The sequence below is a fragment of the Schistocerca cancellata genome, chromosome 4 (genome assembly GCF_023864275.1).
Source record: "Schistocerca cancellata isolate TAMUIC-IGC-003103 chromosome 4, iqSchCanc2.1, whole genome shotgun sequence".
Taxonomy (NCBI): Eukaryota; Metazoa; Arthropoda; class Insecta; order Orthoptera; family Acrididae; genus Schistocerca; species Schistocerca cancellata.
In genome coordinates, this window is record NC_064629.1 from 301,596,607 (window position 1) to 301,619,414 (window position 22,808).

The window sequence follows — 22,808 nt, forward strand, 5'->3', positions numbered from 1 at the left end:
GTGTGGGTTGTGGTAGTGAAGAGAACTAGACAAGTGAAAGATGTAATAGTGGATCTCATGTGATGACAGAAGTCTAGCACATATAGCACTGAAAAAATGTGCAACCTTTTTGGGAGGTGTATGGCTGTTGATATTACTCCATTTGGTGTCGTCTGTAGGGAAAAAAAACACTGCATATCGCTTTTTTTGCACTGAAATTCTTAAATATGATACAGCCGGTCCAAAATACACTACTGTTTGTGGAAATTGCAACACCAAGAAGGAAATGCATGAATTCAATTTATTTAATACCACAGATAGAAGTAAAAAATGATTACCTTTTCAAATCTCTAAATTTCCTTTGAGCCCTACTATTCAGTATGTCGTGTGGCCATCATACACTGCAATTAGAGCTGCTATACACTGTGGCATTGAATCAATGACATTCTGAATACAATCCTCAGGGATTTCCGTCCACGCAGTTTGTATCCAAACCTACAAACCTGTGACATCATTACTGGAGGACCGTGACGCACCAGAAGCCGACCAACCTTATACCTGACATATTTGATGAGCGACATGTCTGGCGAATGTCAGGGAAGCAATGGTACCCATCACTCTTCAAAGAAGGACTGTACATTCGCCACAATATGTAGTTGGGCATTGTCCTGCTAAAATGTGGCCTGTGGAGATGCCTAAAGCAGGGAGAGTATGTCAGGCTCCACAACCTCTGTTAGGTACCGGTTGCTGTTCAAAGTGCCTGCAATATGTATGAGGCGAGATCGGTTGTTGTAACCAATGGCACCCCAAACCATCACACCTGGTGTTTGTCCGCTATGCCGCTCCACAATGCAGCCCTACAGGTTGCGCTGAACACGGTACCGCTGGACACACATGTGGCCATCACTGTAGTCCACATTGAATTGGGACTTATCTGAAAAGATTATATGTTGCCACTCAGCACTCCAGTGACAGTGTTCACATGCCCATTGCAGTCGGAGGAGCTTGTGGTTTCTGGACAATGGAAGCCAACATAACGGCCGTCCAACCTGCAGCAGACGGTGACAGACCGTTGACGCAGACAAGTTAACACCTTTTGCAGTGCTTGAGCGATGAACCAACACTGTGGATGATGCTGTACTGTCTGTAATGGCCATGCGGACAAGGTGACGGTCATCCCGTGCTGTGGTCATGTTCCATGGGCCAGTTCCCGCTCGTCACTGTGTATGACCGTCCTCTGTCCACTGCTTCCACACGTGCATCACTGTCGTAGCAGCGTGCCCTGTGTGAGCCAAAATGTCATGGTATGACAACCTCATTTCCTGGAGACCGATCATTCTGTCCCGTTCCAACTCACTCACATGCCAATATGGCTCCCTTTGATGTCGACGAGGCATACAGGCACTCACTGTATTGTTTCCACCTTGTGTGACAGCTCTACACCGACTACACTAGGCGCAACACCGACCCTGTTGGACTGATACAAGGGGGCTCTGCTCGGCCTATGTGTACCCCATCTTGCTGTAAAACATATCACGTATTGCTTGCACACCTGTCGCCACTTCCATCAAGTGTGATGCTATTGGGGTAATTCCTTCTCGTTGTTGCCCTTTTCACAAACAGCAGTGTATGATACATATGTGAAATTGTTATGTACACTGAAGATAGAAGGTTGAGGTCTCAAAAATAAGATAGAGAATGCACAAAGTGATACGTACGTATAATTGGAATTTTTCTGTGGTAGATATTTCAAGGATATTTGCGGAAAGAAATGTACGTCAGAGTGAACTAAAAAAATTCCTTTATTTGTTTTTCCTATTGTTAATACTGTAAAGTCAACCAGCAGTGGGTATATCTTAATATATTGCCACTGACTCAAAAATGAGAGGTACACAAAAAAGAATCACTGATACCTTGCAACATCAACAGGACTGTTAAACACAAAGCAAATTTCTCATTTCATATTTTCCACTCCAGCAGTAACATGAGGAATTGGCAATTTCTCTATCACAACACTCTTATTAATGTGGGAAATGTCCTTTTCATTAAATCTGAAAACAATTTTATCCTTGTCCACAGAGTCTGTAAACACACAACTTCTAGGTCATTTTACAGTATTTTTGTATGGTGCACACACATCTGTAGCTGTGTGCATTCCTCATTCCACCTCAAAATTTAGCCGAGATGCAAAGTCCACCACCTACATGTGCTAGATCACTTATTACAGTAGGATTTGGTGTGGACTGTTCAAAGGTAACAATGTCATCCGTGCAGTCATCACTCTTCAAAGATGTGTCAGAATTGGAATCAGTCTCCTCAGTTTCCTTTCTTTTATGTGTACTTTCCACAGCTTTGGTCACAGTTATAGCTTTCTGTCTCTTCTGCTTTTGGCATACCCTTGATTGGAGGCTTTTCTTTTTCAGCAAAGAGTTTACCGTATTCTACTGAGATTATTTTCTGTGTGAATGTGGCTATTTGATGACGCTTGATCACATGTTTGTCAGTTTTTTGATTCTTAGAATAAGTAAATTCTCAAAACTTGCAGAAGAGCCACTGTTGCAAACGGAGGCTACACTTCTTCTAGAATGATCAGCTTCAAATTCTATATATTATATGATATAGGCAACATGGCACCATCTTCAAAATTTTTGTGCTCCAGCTCAGTGATGTTTGTGAGTTTTTTTCCATCTGGTTTTGTTTTGTGTATAATAGGTATGAACTTTTGCACCATCAAATTGGTTAACAGGATACTGTGACCTATCGTATAGGGGGTAGATTCCTGTGCTCTTGAAGCCTGAAGTTATGTTTTTAGGCTCCAAAGCATCTGGCCACACTTTGCAGACAAATCCAGAAATTCTGATTTGGATGGTGTTCACTGACTGCTACTTTGTCACTGAATCAACTCAATATTCAAGGTGTCTTTGAATGGCTTGAAGCAACACTTATCTAAAGACTGCAGCTGGTGAAATGTGTGCTGTGGTAGCTTTATGTTTGCAAGTCTGTTACTCTTCGCTTTTTCTATTACTGTAGGATCTAAATGACTAAGGTGACCATCCCACAGGAAAAGTAAAGACCTGGCCATAGAAGTGATTCCAGTAGCCTGAAAAGGTGGATGACATCATGAAACCATGAACTACATATGAATAAAATTGCCAGATAAATCATTTTCCCCTCTTCCAGGAACTCCATAAGTGCTCACTGTAAAAAACAATAAGCTGACACACAAGTAAGCATGGTTGTAGTATTGTCTTTTCCAGAGCCTTGAATATCAAGGAAACATCTGACCCAATACCTGTAACAACATGTATCCTGGAAGGATCTGCCGAAAAGTATGTTTCATCCAAATTCTGTATGTAGGCTGGTTTGTCTCTGGTATCCAACTCTCACAGTAGTTCTCTTAGCTGATCATAAATGATAAAGGGGTCAATTATTGCTTTTCTACAATTCATTTCAAGAGTTTCAGTGTTGGTGAATTATGCAGACAGAAATTTCTGAACCACTTTGCACCATCATTAAAACAAGTGGTCAATCCATTCTGTTCTACAAAGTCCTAAGCAACATCGGCTCTTGTCAGTGGAAATTCCCATTTAGCAGGTGTATTCAAGTGTGTAGATAAAATTGTTTCTTGATCAGCTGTCAAGTTTGTCTTCCGACATTGCACACCTGAGTGGATACCATTTACCTTTCTGGGCAGAAACATTTGATCCATTATGTATTTCAATGCTATTTCCTGAAGTGATGATCCATCTTTCACTTCTTTTATAGCTGCAAGCTGTTTAAGAACACTAGGGGCCTTAGATTATGTGTCAGTGTAATGAATACATGCCAATAAGAGAGATTCAAGAGGAACCACATTCGAAAGTTTCTTTCTGGTGTGTCTTGGATGGGTGGTGCACTGCACTTGACATAGCTGGCGTAAAGCCCAGAGTGTACTGTGTGCCCAGCAAAAGGGCCTCTGATTGAGGAACCACTAGGTATGGTTGGTGTTAGCCCAGAGAATTATGTACCACGAGTGCTAGATGTGAGGTGTCTGGAGAGCAGTTGGTTGGCATCCTATAAAGCCATCTGATGGAAGGGTACCAGGAGGGTGTGGTGGTGGTACGTGACTCATGGGAGTGCTTTGTAAAGCAAGTATTGTGCCACCTGGTAGTGTCCCACCTGTTGGGATGTGGTCTGCCAAGGGCGTGTTCCTACCATACTGGAAAGTTTTGGCTGTGTCAGGTTTAGAACACCTTTCCCTGCCATAAAAAACTTAGTTGTAGTTGACAATCACATTAATATAACATGGTTGGATAGGATCCTCATTTTGTTGAACAATATACATGTTCAGTCAGGTAAAAGGTTGTAGTAATGTATCTAACACAACCTCCTGTAGAACCTAGCCAGTAGGTCAAACTTTGATGCCAGCAAATAAAAAATGTTCAGTGAGTGCTATGTTAGAGAATGTGTTTGTGAATATTAGATAAATAGTTACTTGTATTGGCCGCCACATTAAGCACACACACAGCCACAATCTCTGCCCCAAAGATGTTACAGAGTATACCATACTGTCTGGACAGAAGAAAAGAGGAAATACAGTTTAATGTCTCATCTTCCATGAACTCATTAGAAAAGAAGCACAAGTTCAGATCAGGGAAGGATTTGGTAAGATATCAACCGAACCGTGTACTGTCTAACAAACAATCACACTGTTTTCCTTTAGAAATTTAGGGACTACACAGAAAAACTTCCAGTGGGCTTCTGTAGGGGGGATTTAAACCATATTTATTATATACTCTTTTGGAACTATATTCTGTCAGGTCAGTGACTGCTTTGTAAAAGAATATTGTTGTAAACTGATAAATAGAGATTAGATTAAGCACAGTGTTCTCAATATTTGTAGGGAAATGGTGATCTGTCGGACAGGTGGAATCTTCAGAACTAGGATGTGTTTCTGGTGAAAATGAGCTGTAGCCTCGTAAATAAGACTCAGTATGTATTAATTTTGTTTTAATGAGCTGAGTCTCAGCCATAAATAAAGTATTCTGAATGAATCAGGAAGTTAGTATATATATCAACCTGATCCAAAACAGTAAAAAGTGATGTTAAGATGCAACTCAATATTGCCAATTTTGGGGACATAGATATCAGTAATTTAACATATTTAGAATATTTTCACTTGCTAATATCCAACAGGATTACATTCAGGGGAATTCCTCACTTAGGCAAAAATTATTCATTGTGCAAAAGAAAATAATTAGAATTATGTGTGGGGGCTCACACAGGTACACCGTGCTGGCATATGTTCAACCATTTTGGAATATTAATCACAGCCTAACAGTAGAGTTATTCACTGATGAAATCTGTTGTTAACAATTCATTGCAATTTGAGAGTTGTTAGAGAGATTTACAAATAAATATTATAAGGAAAACTCATCTTCACTACTCTCTAGTGAATTTATCTATCTTACAGAAAGGAGTAAGACACACACCTATAAAACACAAAATATCTGATGGTCAGCAGAAGTGTTTTCAAATGTAGATCAAAGTCGTTCGTCCTTATTAATCTCTTCTATACTACAAATTAATTCTTGAGTAGCAGTAACTAGGCAATTACTGGTTATTTACTGGTTTGGCTGTGCAGTCTTTGGTTCGCTTCACACATCCCACACCATTGTATTTCTCATGAATATGATCTACAGAACATGGAACCAATGGACTAGCTAACAGTATTATTGTTTAATTATTTTATTTGTGGTGTTATGTTTTAAGTATATTCTGGAAACAGATGGTTTCTGAATCATCACATCATCACCTACATATATTCCTCATTGGAACATTACATCTGTGACTATATGAAACTTAATGCCTTCATGAGCTTTGAATGCCAGGTTTAACTTAGGCGGCTTCTGGAGCATTTTGTGTGGTGGATGGATCAATAGTGCACACACAAACGAATTATCAGTGCACAGTTGAACAACACAATGAGAATTATCAGTGATACACAAAGATCAACCATCAGCAAATGACTGTCCATATTGAGCCAAATTCTGCCCGCTGGACTTTGATGAAGAGCAGCTCTGCTCTGTGAGTTTAAAAGCATACATGGCAACCTGCAACTCCCTATCCATCGAGATATGGTTATTCTAGAAATAAACAGGTTTAACCCAAAAAAAAAACCATCCATGAAAACAGCCATGCAGCTGAACATTGCAATTCAACCTAACAGACTCATGGGAACAAGACTGCTTGCCCTCCACATTGCCAGAACTGCCCTGCTTAAGAAAGAAACCCCTCTGCCTTTGACCAATTGCACAGAACATGTACAGTGTTTAACTGAATGAGCACCAGTCACAGCAGAAGAGTGGACACACTTCATAGATTGTGATTGTGGAGCAGCCAGACAAACCATTTGTCACATAGTCACTGACTGTCCTAACAGGGCCTATTGTGGTACTTTTAACGATTTCCTGATGGCAATGAATGATGCAATTGATTGTATTAAAAATTTAGATGTCTGTCTGTAAATTTCATGTATTATTTTCTGTATTATATTTAATATTGTGCTTAAAAACTTTACAATGAAATAAATAAATATGCTTGGGCGCTTTCTGTTGCTCCCAGTGTGTGGAACAGAGCCTACTTATCTAGCTTCTCACTTATCCTGTCTGAAAATTGTCTGAATACAACCTTCTCAGCATGTTCCCTTTTTCAGGCATTGTTATTATAATTATAATTATTTAGGGATTTTAGAGTAAAACTTCATTGTTATCTTGGAGCATACTCTGTTTTCATACAACTGTGTAAACCATGATTATTATTAAATGCAAATAATATGTGATAAATTTTGTTTTACAGGTTTACGCAATATGTACAGATCTTGTATTCACATACTTCATATGTCCTGCAATTGTCCATCCAGAACCGTATGGTATCACAGATGCTCCAATAAGCTACATAGCAAGATTTAATTTGATGCAAGTAGGCCAGATTGTGCAGACTCTGGCAATGATGAAATATGAAGATGTTAGTAGCAAAGTTGCAGATCTCTACAGTCTTTTTGAGAAAGTAAGTGTCCTTCTAAAAACACACACACACACACACACACACACACACACACACACACACACACACGATGAGCCCAAACATTGTGACCATGTGCTCAGTAGCATGCAGTCCCACTTTGAAATGTGATACAGCTGCGATCATGCCTGGCATGGATTCAACAAGTCAAGAGATATGTGACACCAGATGTTTATGCCCTGATCATGCAATCCCTGTAAATTAGGGGCTGATGGTTTGTGAGGGCAGGGCTGGTACCCAATAGCATTCCAGACGTTTCCCATCGGCTTCCAATCAGATGAATTTGGTGGCCAAGACATCAACATGAGTTCACTCTCATCCTCCTCAGACCGCTTTTGTAGAACTCTGGTCTGGTGACGTGGACAGTAATCCTGTTTTTTTATGTGTAATAAGGCTAATACAATTAGATGTATTTACTGGTTTTATTCATGTGCAACCAGTTTTGACATTACAGTACACTGTCTACAGGCCACTGGATGTGGCAGATATATTGTTTATCATATATATGAGATACTGCAGTATAATATCTATTATTACATTTTAAAAAATGATCACATAGTAACTAAATTAGACTAAACCAATTCAAATTGCATATACATGAATGTGACCAGCATAGTATTTTTAAAAAAATCTTTAATAAAAGACAAGCTATGTATAATGTCTACACTGTATCATATTTGTAATTATTGTGAACAAATTAAACAGCCTACAGCACAGATGTATTACTAAGTATAAGTCATATATATGCACAAGTGAAGCGATGTACTTAGAGTTATTAACTTAAGACCAGGGGGGTGTCCCCCATATCATCATACTGCCCCCACCAGGTTTTGTCCCTGGCGTACATGTTTTGAGCAGATATTAATGTGGATGAGGACGTATGTTGACACGAGTTTGGATGTAGTGTGACAAGAAGCATGATTCCTCCAACCCTTGATCCATAGTCTACTGCAGTTGAAATTGATGATGTCATTGGGTCAACATGAGAACACTTGGCAATCATGTGCTGCATAGCCCCACGTTCAATAATTTGCATTGAATAGTGTGCTGCAAAACATTTGTGCTTGCACTGGCATTATACTCTGTCTTTAGATCTGCTACAGATTGTCGACTTTGTTGCTTCACAGAGTGGACAAGCCATAGACCCCCTGTATTGTTTCACTGTCCGTATATGACTTTCAGAAGATTGTCATGACAGTAGCTTTGCTGTTGAGATTATTGTTCCTGTATGCCTGTCCATAACAGTGTGCCATTTATCCAAGCCACTTATGTCAGTGGATTTCCCCATTTGTGGCCTGCATTGTTGCTGGAATGATTCCGCAGTCACCTCTGCTTAACTTGCACACTTTTCTTACCATGTTGTATGTCCGCAATGCTACTAGGAGGCATTCAGAGGGTGACAGTGTCATAGTTTTGTGTGTTAAAAATGGTCTTAATGTTCATTATATTAAGTTTTTAATTTACATTTGGTGTCAGCTTTTAAGAAATTATATACAAAATTGTAATTGAAGTCAAATCTGCTGCCCTTGGAATGTAAAATGTTGTAGTTCTTTGGTTTACTCATTTTTCTTTCAGTGTTGAGTAGAATGTATTGTTATCTGCAGAGAGTACTGAGATATTTAAAATACACACCAGATATATCGGCAGTATCAAAACTTTCAAAAAGTTAGTGTTTTTGGGACAGGTCAGTGCTGTGTTAGTGCATATATTTTAAGACAGCACCCTCATAGTTGCACTACTTCGAGAGTAGGCCATTATTTGGAATGCAGTCCTGCATCCAAAATGAGAATTGCCATCTGTGGTGTTCTCCCAATTGTCACAAATGATCCAGTGTTTATCTCCCATAAGCACATGTTTCAGAAGTTGGTTATCTTCTTGACAGTTGAGCAGCTAGTAGTAGATTCATATGTGAAAGACTGATGTGCCATTCACCAGTTTTGTTCAGTGCTCATACTGAACTTAGAAAATTGGACAAATTAATCAACGAAAAGATTGGAGTTGGAAGATATGATTGACGGAAGCAAAAATATAATGGACATAGGTGTAACATATTTATTGATGGATGATTCATGAACCATGGAAGTTCTTTGTCAAGTTCCCAGAAAAGACCAGTCTGATAATCGTATGGAAGCAGGTAGATGACACAGGAAAACATTTAGGAACCTTGTAATTGCATATAGTCAAAGGCCACAATACTTGTAGAAATCGGAAGGGGGCTCTTCTCCCAGCAGCAAATACATTGCATTTAATGTCCTGTCATTGACCTCAAGGATCAACTCGCTGTGTTCTTCCACCACTTGCACCTGAGAAATACATACACTTATAAGTTATCAGAGAATGCTTCCTATACTGTTGGTAACTGAACCTCAGAACTATTATGGTCAATTATGTGCTAAGCAGAGTTATATTATAATGAGTGTTCAAATAAAAAGGTATGAAATGTTGTAACTACCAAGCCAGTTGAAATTTTCATATGCAGCTTTGTGATAACATAGTGAGACATCTAGGGATGCGAATGTAGTGTTTTCACCTCCCCCTGAAAAATTAAAGCTCTGCCCTCAGAAGGTAAGGAGATGCTCACCATCTTCCTCGACATGTGAGGTTCGATACTCATCGAATTAGTCGAGCGTGGAAAAACCATCAACAGTAACATTTACTGTGTTATACTCCATAGCCTACACAAGTCCATCAATAACAAACAGCTGGACTGCTTACGGACAGAGTGATTCTGCACATGTCCGAGATCACACAAAATGTAATGTCAAAGTTGAAGTAGGAGCAGCTTGAGCATCTGCCCTTGACTTTAAAAAAGTGTGGCGTGCTAAAAAATCAGCTCAAAGGGAAGTGCTTCAACTCTGTCAATGAACTGAAGCATGTAGTGGAGGGCCGGCTCATGTCACCACCACAGGAATTTTGGAAACAGGTAGTCCTTCAGCTTCTGAAACAGTGGGATGGTTGTGCTCAGGTCTCTGGTGATTACTTTTGAATGAAGACTTTTGTGTACGAAGCTTGCAGACTAACCAGACATGCAAATTGAGGAGCCAGAATGCGTACCTGCCAACTGTTCTGATCTAGGTTAGAGAACAGTTATTCCTTTATTTCTCCAAATTTTTAGCTAATTATCATGAAATCTAATACATTTGTTTTGAAAATCTCCCTTTTTTCCCACTCACTAGTAATTTTTAGTTGATATACATATCAAAGTTAATGGAAATCGGGAAATCGCACACGACCTTCGTAGGGCTATGAAGTGTTTAGCAACAGGCTCCTTGCATTAAAAGTTCTCAGTTTACTTGCTGCATCAAATTTGGATAAAATGCCAAGCTTTCGATGATTGATTTCATCCTCCTCCATCATGATCGGTGGTGGCGAGGGCTGAAACTGACTGACGGGAACAGAGGAAGCTTCTCGCAGTTTACCACATGAGGCAAGGGGATGGTGCTGCAATCAGTGCTGGATAGGGAGTGCAAACAAAATCTGTGGATGTAGAGGGCACCACCACAGTATGCACCATTTCTGTGTTGACACCATGATGTAATACAGCCAATCAGATGCCATCCTGTGGGTATAAAAGTGAGAGCCTTGCTAGTTCCCAACAATCAGGTTTACCCCCTGATGATGATGATGATGATGATGATGATGAAAGCAATCGTCAAAAGCTTGGAATTTGATGCAGCAGGTAACTCGAACTTTTTATGCAGCCGTTATTTTTCCTCTTTCCTGCATACTTTTTCGCATGTATACTTGCATTGTTCAGTGTTGTGCTTCGCTTGGACTTGTGTTTTTGTGCTTAAGAGAAGTCACTTATTATTCAATGGTTTTATAATCAAAGTCTTTATTTTGTTACCTTAATCTGTGAAAGACTTTATTTAAGTGTCTAAATAGACTGAAGGATCCATTAGTGTGCGATTATGCAATTGCAGTACAATCTCTGGTAGCAAACGCGCCCATAAAGTATGTAGAAGTGAAGTGTAGGGTTGATACAGGAAATAGAGAAGATTCAAAGAAGAGTAGCACATTTAATCACCAGTTCATTTAGTAAGCATGAAAGCATTAGAGATGCTAATCCAACTTCAGTGGCAGATACTACAAGAGAGGCACAGTGTATCGCAGTATAGTCTACTGTTATAATTTCAGTGGTATACATTCCTAGTAGAGTAAATCAGTGTATTTCTTCCCTTTTCGTGTACCTTGCAAAAAGTCTGTTAAGGTCAACTAGAGACACTCGAGCTTATGTGGAAGCTAACCAACAGTAGTCCTTTCCATGGAAGTTTCATCAATGGAACAGAAAATGGGAAAGTTAACAGTAGTACGTGAAGTATTCTCTTCTACACAGCACAAGGTGGCTTGCAAAGCACAGATGTAAATGTAGATGGGATGATAACTGAAACTTGAGTTGAACAGCTACAGTTTGATTTAACTTATTAGAATGAGTTGACAACAAGCTGCATATTTCATGAAATGACACATTACTGGAATCCACTGATTTAAATTTACATATCAATTCGAAAATCTGAAGTAGAATGTAACACCAAAGATCGTTTTACAATAGTGTTAGAAATGTAATGTTTGTGGAAGTGTAGTTTTAACCAAGGCAGATAACTTTCACAGTTTTCAGTTGTTTCGTGAAACACTGAAAACAAAGACGGTGGCCCGTCTTGCAGAATTAGCTGCAGCAGCTGATGTTGTCATTGTTGTAGTTTTTGGTTTTGTTGCTGAAGCTGTTGGTTTTGTTGCAACAGTTCTTTATGCTATTTTTAAGTTGGTCCTGGTGCTGCTTGAGTTGCAGCATCAGTTATTGCTGCCAGAATTTTAAGAACTTTAGATTTATTATAATAGTAATATTGTCCAACTGCATATACATGTGAAGGGACTCTCCTCATCATATTAGTGCTGGGATCAGCTAAAATTATTTGGACAGTAGGAATGTAAATGCTTGGTAATACAACCACTTTCCGATAAATGTGATGTTGTCGTAGGTCTACCAGGTAGAACTGTGCATCAAATAGAGACCAGTACCAGAAGTCAAGGGTATTGTCATCACATAACCAAAATCAGTAACAAAGTCTATAGCACAAACTTCATATTGTTCACAACAGTTACACCAATAAACCTCATGTAAACAAGTCAAGCTGCACTGCGTGAAGCTTGACCAGAGATGATGCCCACGTTATTTTATATGCCATAGTTGGCGTCAGTTGCAGACTCTTGTTCTGCTCCAAAGAGGTGCCACTTGGATAGTATCAGTGTCACTCTGATCAAAACCCACTTTAACATCTGTGGTGGAGATAATAAACTCGCTCTTTCTGAATATAAATCCAGTGCCTGAACCATAGCTCCTCACTTGACCCAAAAACTAAGTGTGTGTGTGTGTGTGTGTGTGTGTGTGTGTGTGTGTGTGTGTGTGTGTGTGTGCGCGCGCACATGCAGAGAGAGAGAGAGAGAGAGAGAGAGAGAGAGAGAAGAGCAGAGCAAAGCAGGGGGGGGGGGGGGAGTTTGGTATTTCTTTAGCCTCTCTGTGCATGGATCTAAATAAAGAAGAAAATAAACAAACACATTTCATGTACTTCTCATTAAATTTTGTGTTCACTTTGGTGGGCAAAGACTGATTTCTGATGGTGATAAGCCTGCATAATAATGTTATGTAAATATGTGATTGTTTGTTCCAGGATTGTGTGTCATCTTTGCTGGACATAATTTTGGAGGGCAGTGCCAACAGTGTGGATGATGGGCAAGGGATGGATCAGAATACCAGCTTCAATGGACTCTCTCGCCATGCAGCACTCTTCATGGAAAACGAATTGCAAACAATGGTAAAGCTAAGAAAATTTTGAAAATGTTGAATACCGTATTTACTCGAATCTAAGCCGCACTCGAATCTAAGCCGCACCTGAAAAATGAGACTCGAAATAAAGGAAAAAAAATTTCTCGAATCTAAGCCGCACCTGAAATTTGAGACTCGAAATTCGAGGGGAGAGAAAAGTTTTAGGCCGCACCTCCAAATCGAAACAAAGTTGGTCCATTGTCATATGAGACACAATTTAGGTCGAATGAATGACGATACAGCTACAGTAGTTTGGTTCGAGTCGTAAGCTTAGCAGTTAAGCTATATCAGGTAGCCATTGCTATGCGTCACGCACTCCGTCCGTATTTATACGAGTACTCTTCCTTTTTCACGTGCTTCGTCTGGTTTGAATCGATTGCTTATTTTGCTTCGATCTTATAAGTGCCATTTTCTTTGTTATAGGTGTATACGTCACTCTAAGCTGAAAATGCATTACTGTACTGTCATGCATTGTTCGTCGCATTCTGATAGTGCGTGTTTACGACCTGTCGCCGCTAGCGGCATGGCTTGCTTTTGTACGCGCTACCACCGCTTACAATAAAAAGAGAGGAATTGTCTCATTAGCGAAACAATGGCAAAAGACTTATTTGTTGTTACTTATACTGCTGCTTTCTTTGATAATGATCAACAAGAACCAAATAATAGGCTGCGTATGATAGAACATGTTCTGAACGAGAGTTGGCGAAAATTTTTCTCCGTTTGAAAATCTTTGCGGCCGCTGCTTTAGTACATCAAATTCTGCACAGAAATTAGTCATCTTAGATTTATAAATCTAGTCAGTTGCCGTGCTTCATTTCTGACTGTATCACTACTAGGCATAAGAATAATACGAATATAAACATGACACGATACGTATATTCTTCCGCGTTTGCTGTTGTCTCACTCTAGTTTCGTAGTTTATTGGGCACACAGGATTTAAATGAGATAGCAGCAAACACGAAACAATACATGGCAAAATGTTTATATTCATATTATTCTTATGGTGAAGAGAATACTGCATGTGATTCACAATACATAAAAGTTCCTATTAGCAACCATCTCTTCTCACAGGTAGGAAAAAATTCAGAATGTAGAGTTGGCCATATTGACAAAAATCCCAAACAGTCTTGCCAGTCTGATTTTCGCAGTACATTGAAATTCTGCTACATTCGAAGATGAACAATACGGAATTTGTATTTACTTCGTTGGATAATGTATGAAAATGCAGTGGTTGAAACTCGGGGCGGAGAACAAAAAGCTCGTCTTCCGCCCTTTTTTTTTTTAAATTTATTTACTGACGCAGAGGTTTTGGCGCCAGTATTTATCTTTGTGCCTATTATACAAAGCATGCCTCTGTCGCGCTACATATATTCGACGGCAGAAGTTAGTTGTGGCGGCACCTACCAACATTTTTCAGAACTTCTGCTTGCTTTGCACTCAATTCTAAGCCGCAGGCGGTTTTTCGGATTACAAAACATGGAAAAAAAGTGCGGCTTAGATTCGAGTAAATACGGTAATCTGATCTGTTATGAATGTGATGTTGCACTCTTAAATGCTTCAGAGTCAATGCTTATCACCGTTTATGGAGTTGTATGAAAAACAGCAGTCAGTTCTGACACCAAATTAACCATACAGTTGATAATTTAAACTTAATAAATTGATACGTTTTGTTGTGTTTCTTTACAGAATTAATGGTCTTCATAAAGATTTATGTTCGATTTATAGAGAGAATTTTCTTCCTTGTGTCATGGACACAATATTTCCTTTAATTTGTTTACAGAACTTTTCAGTCTTTGTACTTGCAGAGAGTAAAAGCCTTTTTTTTTTTTTTTTTTTTTTTCTCTCGTTCAGCGGTCATATGTGCATCATAATGACTGCCAAACTTTTAAAGAAACCAAAGCCATGGGGCATATTCCACCATTGTTCTTGTTCCAGCCATGTACATAGATTACCCGTTTCTTGACGATGTAGTAGCCATCACAGTGCTCAGAGTATGTTGCTTATTAAGGGGTGACTAACCTGTTACTACCTGCTAGGTGTGGCAAGTTGCATAGAGGTGCTAAAAATACCATGCAGAAATAATAGAAACCATGTTTGCAGAACCCCTTAAAAAGACATTTTCAGCATACTATACTTCCAAAAAATTTAAAAAAGAGTTGTGGAAATTATTAAATGTTTCTTCTTCATTGTGTGTTTCACACATTACGTTCTCTTGTTCTTCCAGGAAATATTCTGACTGAATGATTGTTCATAACAATATTAAATAGTGGTCTTTCGTAAGTAACTAAACCTAATTGATGAATGATTGTTCATAACAATATTAAATAGTGGTCTTTCGTAAGTAACTAAACCTAATTGACAAGGAGTTATTTTTTAATTGTTTCATCTATTTTATGTATAACCTGTTTTGCTAGTATCATCATCATCATGTTGGAGGTCAATTTTTTATATTTCTGTTCTTAATGAAAAGTGTTACAACAGGCTGACCATAAAGCCATCAGCACACGGACCGTGCATCCGAATGTTGAGCGTGCCAAGTTTTTGACAAGCATGTCAGATATTCTTAACGTGCATTTGAACATCAGTGAGATGGCATAACGCCACTTATGTCACGGACACATCATTTCCCTTTGGTTAAGAATTGTGAGGCACTATATTGGCTTTCAGTTGAAGCCCGTATGTATATATATGTTTTCTGATGAGCTCTAAAAAACGCGCCATTAATTCTACAATCAATTATAATAAAATGACAAGAAACGTCATATTCATGGTAAAATAGTTATGTAATTTGCTTATTATGAGAGTATGCGATTTGAAGGCAACAGCATGTTGAGGATCCATTAAAAACGCATTGTTCTTGGTGCAGTTTGTTATAATTAAATTTGAATTACTAATGTAAGTACGATTAAAGCTTTTTGGAGATGGTAACAAGCTATAGATGGTCACAAATCAATCGTGGTTGTTTTAGCACAACGTTTAGCATCACATTTTCCTGGTGATGGTCATGATGAGTTTGTGGTATGTCCCACTACGTCCAAATATTTTTTGCTATCCTTCATGTTTGTAATAGGTTGTGATACTTTCTTATTAGTTTAGTATAAACGTATAATGTAATATTCAATGATATGTAAATATAAGTGTGCTCTTTTTCAGGAGTAAATTTGTTTGATTTGCTTAATCTACAGGACACCTTTCATTATTTGCCGTTAGATATTTTACCCTTTTTAAAGTTTTGTAGTACACATGTCATAAAGATTCTGCTACTGAGTAGGGACAGTGGTCAAGTAAGAATGACCACAGAATTTTACTAAAAGGTGAGAATGATGAAATAATTTTTATCTTATGTGGAGAACTATTGTAAATTTGTATTGCACTATTTGTAATGGAGCTTCTATAAGCTGTTGCCTTTATTGAGTGGACATGGTACTTTTCTTTTTCCCATATAATACTGTCACAGATATTAAAGTTTTTATGTATGTGTACTATAGACAGAACAACCTGACTAGCATATAGACAAGGGAGGAAAGTATGCTTTAATAGATCCCGCCCATTTCTTAAACAGTGTAATTTACGATCGTGTATACCATGATGAGGTCCACATACTGTATGCACATATCACATCTTTTTTTTCTGAGCATTCAGCAGACTGTTGAACTCGCCACGCTCAATGTTGACATTCAACAGCACGGTACATGTGCTGACAGCTTAAGATTATATTGCATCTTGCACTAGTAATAATAAGCAATGTTAGCAATAGAGGCATCGTTCCCCACTGCAGTCTGATAACGGAGACCCAAGCATATGGAATAGGTTCCCAGATATGTGAGTGGTTCGAAGACCTCTTAAGTAACAGAATCCAGTACATTGTCCTCAGTGGTGAATGTTCATCAGAAACAAGGATATCATTTGTAGTGTCACAGTGAATTGTGATAGGGACAGCTCTTTTTCTCTATATACAAAAGTGTTCTGGTGGATAGAGTGAACAGCAATCTGCAACTGATTGCTAATGACACTATTGTGTGGGAAAGTATTGTCATTGATTGAATGTAGGAGGCTTTAAGGTGACATAGAATTTCGAGTTGGTGTGATGAATGGCAGGTAGCTCGAAATGTTAAAGAAAGTTTTAAGTTAATGCAGATGCGTAGAATAAACAATCCCATAATGTTTGAATACAGCATTAGTTGTGTACTGCTCAGTTACATTGATTAAATATCTAGGCATAATGCTGCAGAGCTATATGAAATGGAATGGTGTGTAAGGACAGTAGTATGGAATAAGAGTTGTAGACTTCAGTTTGTTGGCTCCTGATTTCAGTTCCACAGAATCAGAGAGTTATACCATCAGTATGTAATTTCAACATACTTCACATACTTTTTGAGTCATAGCCAACTGCTACATAAAAGGTTCCCGTCCTCCACATAGTCTTGAGTTCTAGGTAACACGGATGACCACAGCAGTGCTCCGCTTGACAGACTACTGTGATTGCTGGGTAGTGGTCCTGGCAGTGTTGCATACCCACATCCCATGCCAACCATTGGTGCATCATGAGAATGATGTCACTTGCCTGCTCTGGCATCTCAGCAGATATTGAGTCACTACCCTACACTTGTGTGGAATGCGCAGCAAAGCAAGTGGCACCACAGCAGGAGCTCTTATCTCGACTCGACCCAGCAACCATAAGTGTGTGTCCATATTGATCATGCCAGTCCATTTCTGGATGACATTTGGCTCATGGTAGTGGACACGTGCTCACACTTCCCATATGTGATGCAAAAAGACAGTATTATGTCAGCAGCTATCCATCAAAGTCTTAGAGAAGACTTTTATGATGGAGGTTCTCTCTCTCTCACCCTCATGTCAAAAAAATGACCTTCAGTTTATGACTGGTCTGTTTCAGGACTTCTTTAACAGAAGAGACATGTTGTGAATGCCACAGCACCATTCCATCTATCCTTGAATGTCAATTCCGACAAATTACGTAAACACTTAAAACCCAGCTCAAAAATGTGGTGCCATCTTTCAACATAGAGGATGCACTTATTCACTTCCTGGCATCTTACAGAACAAAGCTGGTCAAAGGAAAGTCACCAGTGGAGCTTCCCCAAGACCACCACTAACACATATTACTGGATTTGATGCTCTCATCACCAGAACTACACAGAACTCCCTTGCATTGAAGTTGGTGCATTGGTCTGCACATGCACCTTCAGTAAGGTTTCCCAGGATCATTACAGTGGTACACGGGTGCAAGACAAATGATGTGGCAGCAATGGCATCCGCTTCTTACACTACATCAAAGAAATCGGACCACACATACCTAATATGAAATGGCCACAGCCTCCACTGCTTGCACCAAAACACTTCTGGCACCTCAGGGCACACCACCAGAATGCCAAGGCTTCCAGCATATTTTATTTATTTATTTACATGTCTAGTTCCATAGGACCAAATTGAGGAGCAAATCTCCAAGGTCATGGAGTATGTCAGTACTTGAAATTACAACATAAAAGTAATAACAGATAATAATAAAATGTTTATGAACCCAAAAAAAGTCAAGCCATAAGTTTAAATAAACACAGTCAACAATATAACATAAGAATCAGCTTAATTTTTCAAGGAACTCCTCAACAGAATAGGAGTGACACCTGAGGAAACTCTTCAGTTTCAATTTAAAAGCACTTGGATTGCTGCTAAGATTGTTGAATTCTTCTGGTAGGTTATTGAAAATGGATGCAGTAGTATACTGCACACATTTCTGCATGAGAGTTAAGGAAGTGCAATCCAAATGCAGGTTGCAATCCAAATGCAGGTTGGATTTCTGCCAAGTATTAACTGAGTGAAAGCTGCTAATTCTTGGGAATTAGCTGATATTGTTAACAAGAAATGACAGTGAAGAATATATACTGTATTTACTCGAATCTAAGCCGCACACTTTTTCCGGTTTTCGTAATCCAAAAAACAGCCTGCGGCTTAGAATCAAGTGCAAAGCAAGCGGAAGTTATGAAAAATGTTGGTACGTGCCGCCACAACTAACTTCTGCTGTCAAATATATGTAGCGCTACGCAGGCATGCTTTGTAGGCACAAAGATAAATACTGGCGCCAAAACCTCTGCGTCAGTAAATAATTTTTTAAAAAGAAAAGTGGAAGACGAGCTTTTTTTCTCCGCTGCGAGTTTCTACCACTGCATTTTCATACATTATCCAACGACGTAAATACAAATTCCGTATTGTTCATCTTCGAATGTAGCACAATTTCAGTGTACTACGAAAATCTGACTGGCAAGACTGTTTGGGATGTTTGTCAATATGGCCAACTCTACGTTCTGAATTTTTTACTATCTGTGAGAAGAGATGGTTGCTAATAGGAACCTGATGAAATTTGAATCACATACAGTATTCTCTTCACCATAAGAATAATACGAATATAAACATTTTGCCATGTATTCTTTCGTGTTTGCTGCTATCTCATTTAAATCCTGTCTGCCTAATAAACTACGGAACTAGAGTGAGACAACAGCAAACGCGGAAGAATATACGTATCGTGTCATGTTTATATTCGTATTATTCTTATGCCTAATAGTGTAATAGTGATGCAGTCAGAAATGAAGCACGGCAAGTGACTAGATTTTTAAATCTAAGATGACTCTAATTTCTATGCAGAATTTGGTGTAATAAAGAAGCGGCCGCAAAGATTTTCAAACAGAGAAAAATTTTCGCCTAACTCTCGTTCAGAACATGTTCTATCATACACAGTCTATTATTTGATTCTTGTTGATCATTATCAAAGACAGCAGCAGTGTAAGTAATGTCTCTTGCCATTGTTTCACTAGTGAGACAATTCCTCTCTTTTTTTTTAATTGTAGGCGGCGGTAGCGCGCACGAAAGCAAGCCATGCCGCGAGCCGCGACAGGCCGTAAACACGCACTATCAGAATGCGACAAACAATGCATGACACAGTGCACTAATGCATTTTCAGCTTAAGAGTGACGCAAACACCTATAACAAAGAAAACGGCACGTATCAGATCAAAGCAAAATAAGCAATCGATTCGACCGGAAGGTTACCCGTATAAATACTGACGGAGCGCCTGACGCTTAGCAATGGCTACGTGGTAAAGCGTAACTGCTAAGCTTACGACTCGAACCAAACTACTGTAGCTGTATCGTCATTCATTCGACCTAAATTGTGTCTCATATTACAATGGACCAACTTTGTTTCGATTTGGAGGTGCGGCCTAAAACTTTTCTCTCCCCTTGAATTTCGAGTCTCAAATTTCAGGTGCGGCTTAGATTCGGGAATTTTTTTTTTCCTTTATTTCGAGTCTCATTTTTCAGGTGCGGCTTAGATTCGAGTAAATATGGTATATAGACAGCATTAAGTCTTTGAACAAGATCCTGAATATTGGCTTTCCACGACAGTTTACTATCTATCTGAACATGTAGAAATTTGAACTGTTCAGTTTCACTAATCATTGTTGAATTGTGTGTTAGAAACTGTAAAAACTGAGTCTTACTCAGATTTAGCATTAGTTTATGCCATCAACTGCACTATTTGAAACCAAGCCAATGTTGCACACAACATCCTTTACTACCAAGCTAGTGTCATCAGTAAACAGAAATATTTTAGAGTTACCCATAAAACTAAAGGACATATCACTTATATAAATAAGGAACAGGAGTGGCCTCAACACTGATCCTTGAGGCATCACCAATTTGACTGTGCCCCACCCAGGCCCCACATCGCAGACATTTTCAACAATGTAATTAATGACCTTTTGCTGTCTGTTGTTAAAGTAAGAGGTGAACTAATTGTGAGCTATTCTCCGAATTCCATAATGGTCCAACTTCTGGAGCAATACACTGATGGTATAAAAATAGATCTAAAATTGTCTACATTATCCCTTTCTCCCTTTTTATAAAGTGGCTGTACTACTGAGTACTTAAATTGTTCTGGAAACTGACCATTCTTAAAGAAAAAGTACAAATATGGCTAAGTGCAGGGCTAACATGTGCAGCACAGTACTTTGATATTGTGCTAGGCTCTCTAGACTGAGAGAAAATCTGGAATACATTTCACATAAATTTCCTCAGAATTTTGTAGTCTTAGGTGGAAATTTAAATTTACCAAATATAGATTGGGACACTCAGATGTTTAAGACGGGTAGTAGGGACAAAGCATCGATTGACGTAATACGGAGTGCACTATCCGAAAATTACCTCGAGCAATCAAACAGAGAACCGACTCGTGAAGATAACATCTTGGACCTACTGATAACAAACAGGCCCGAAATTTTCGACTCTGTAAGTGCAGAACAGTGAATCAGGCCATTGCAGCATCCCTGAATATGGAAGTAAATAGGAATATAAAAAAAGGGAGGAAGGTTTATCTGTTTTGCAAGAGTAATAGGAGGCAGATTTCAGACTACCTAACAGATGCAAAACGAAAATTTCTGTTCCGACACTGACAATGTTGAGTGTTTATGGAAAAAGTTCAAGGCAATCATAAAATGCGTTTTGGACAGGTACGTGACGAGTAAAACTGTGAGGGATGGGAAAAACCCACCGTGGTTCAACAACAAAGTTAGAAAACTACCGTGAAAACAAAGAGAGCTTCACTGCAAATTTAAATGCAGCCAAAACCTCTCAGACAAGCAGAAGCTAAACAATGTCAAAGTTAGCATAAGGAGGGCTATGCGTGAAGCGTTCAGTGAATTCGAAAGTAAAATTATATGTACCGACTTGACAGAAAATCCTAGGAAGTTTCTGGTCTTACGTTAAACCAATTAGTGTATCGAAACAACATATCCAGACGCTCTGGGATGATAATGGCATTGAAGCAGAGGATGATGCGTGTAAAGCTGAAATACTAAACACCTTTTTCCAAAGCTGTTTCACAGAGGAAGACCGCACTGCAGTTCCTTTAAATCCTCACACAAATAAAAAATGGCTGACATCGAAATAAGTGTCCAAGGAATAGAAAACAACTGAAATCACTCAACAGAGGAAAGTCCACTGGACCTGATGGGATACCAATTCGATTCTTCAGAGTATGTGAAAGAACTTGCCCCCCCCCCCCCCCCCCCCCCCCCCCCCCTTCTAACAGCCGTGTACCACAAGTCTCTAGAGGAACGGAAGGTTCCAAATGATTGGAAAAGAGCACAGGTAGTTCCAGTTTTCAAGAAGGGTCGTCGAGCAGATGTGCAAAACTATATGCCTATATATCTGACATCGATCTGTTGCAGAATTTTAGAACATTTTGCTCGCGTATCATGTCATTTCTGGAGACCCAGAATCTATTCTGTAGGAATTAACATGGATTCCGGAAACAGTGATCGTGTGAGACCCAACTCACTTTATTTGTTCATGAGACCCAGAAAATATTAGATACAGACTCCCAGGTAGATGCCATTTTCCTTGACTTTCAGAAGGCGTTTGATACAGTTCCGCACTGTCGCGTGATAAACAAAGTAAGAGCGTACGGAAAATCAGACCAGTTGTGTGGCTGGATTGAAGAGTTTTTAGCAAACAGAACACAGCATGTTGTTCTCAATGGAGACACATCTATAGATGTTAAAGTAACCTCTGGTGTGCCACAGGGGAGTGTTATGGGACCATTGCTTTTTACAATATGTATAAATGACCTAGTACATAGTGTCGGAAGTTCCATGCGGCTTTTCGCGGATGATGCTGTAGTATACAGAGAAGTTGCAGCATTAGAAAATTGCAGCAAAATGCAGGAAGATCTGCAGCGGATGGACACTTGGTGCAGGGAGTGGCAACTGACCCTTAACATAGACAAATGTAATGTATTGCGAATACATAGAAAGAAGGATCCTTTATTGTATGGTTATATGATAGCGGAACAAACACTGGTAGCAGTTAGTTCTGTAAAATATCTGGGAGTATGCGTACGGAACGATTTGAAGTGGAATGATCATAAAAAA

At 39.1% G+C, this 22,808-nt stretch overlaps 1 protein-coding gene across 2 annotated transcripts in view; it reads left to right on the plus strand.

The window, feature by feature from the left end:
- LOC126183295 (GTPase-activating protein and VPS9 domain-containing protein 1) overlaps positions 1-22,808 on the plus strand; it is a 303,063-nt gene that overhangs the window by 90,241 nt on the left and 190,014 nt on the right. For both annotated transcript variants that reach the window (XM_049925134.1, XM_049925135.1), the window contains exons 7-8: positions 6,817-7,026; positions 12,711-12,854. In XM_049925134.1, coding sequence (XP_049781091.1) covers positions 6,817-7,026; positions 12,711-12,854 — 354 coding nt within the window. The remainder of the gene's footprint in view (positions 1-6,816; positions 7,027-12,710; positions 12,855-22,808) is intronic.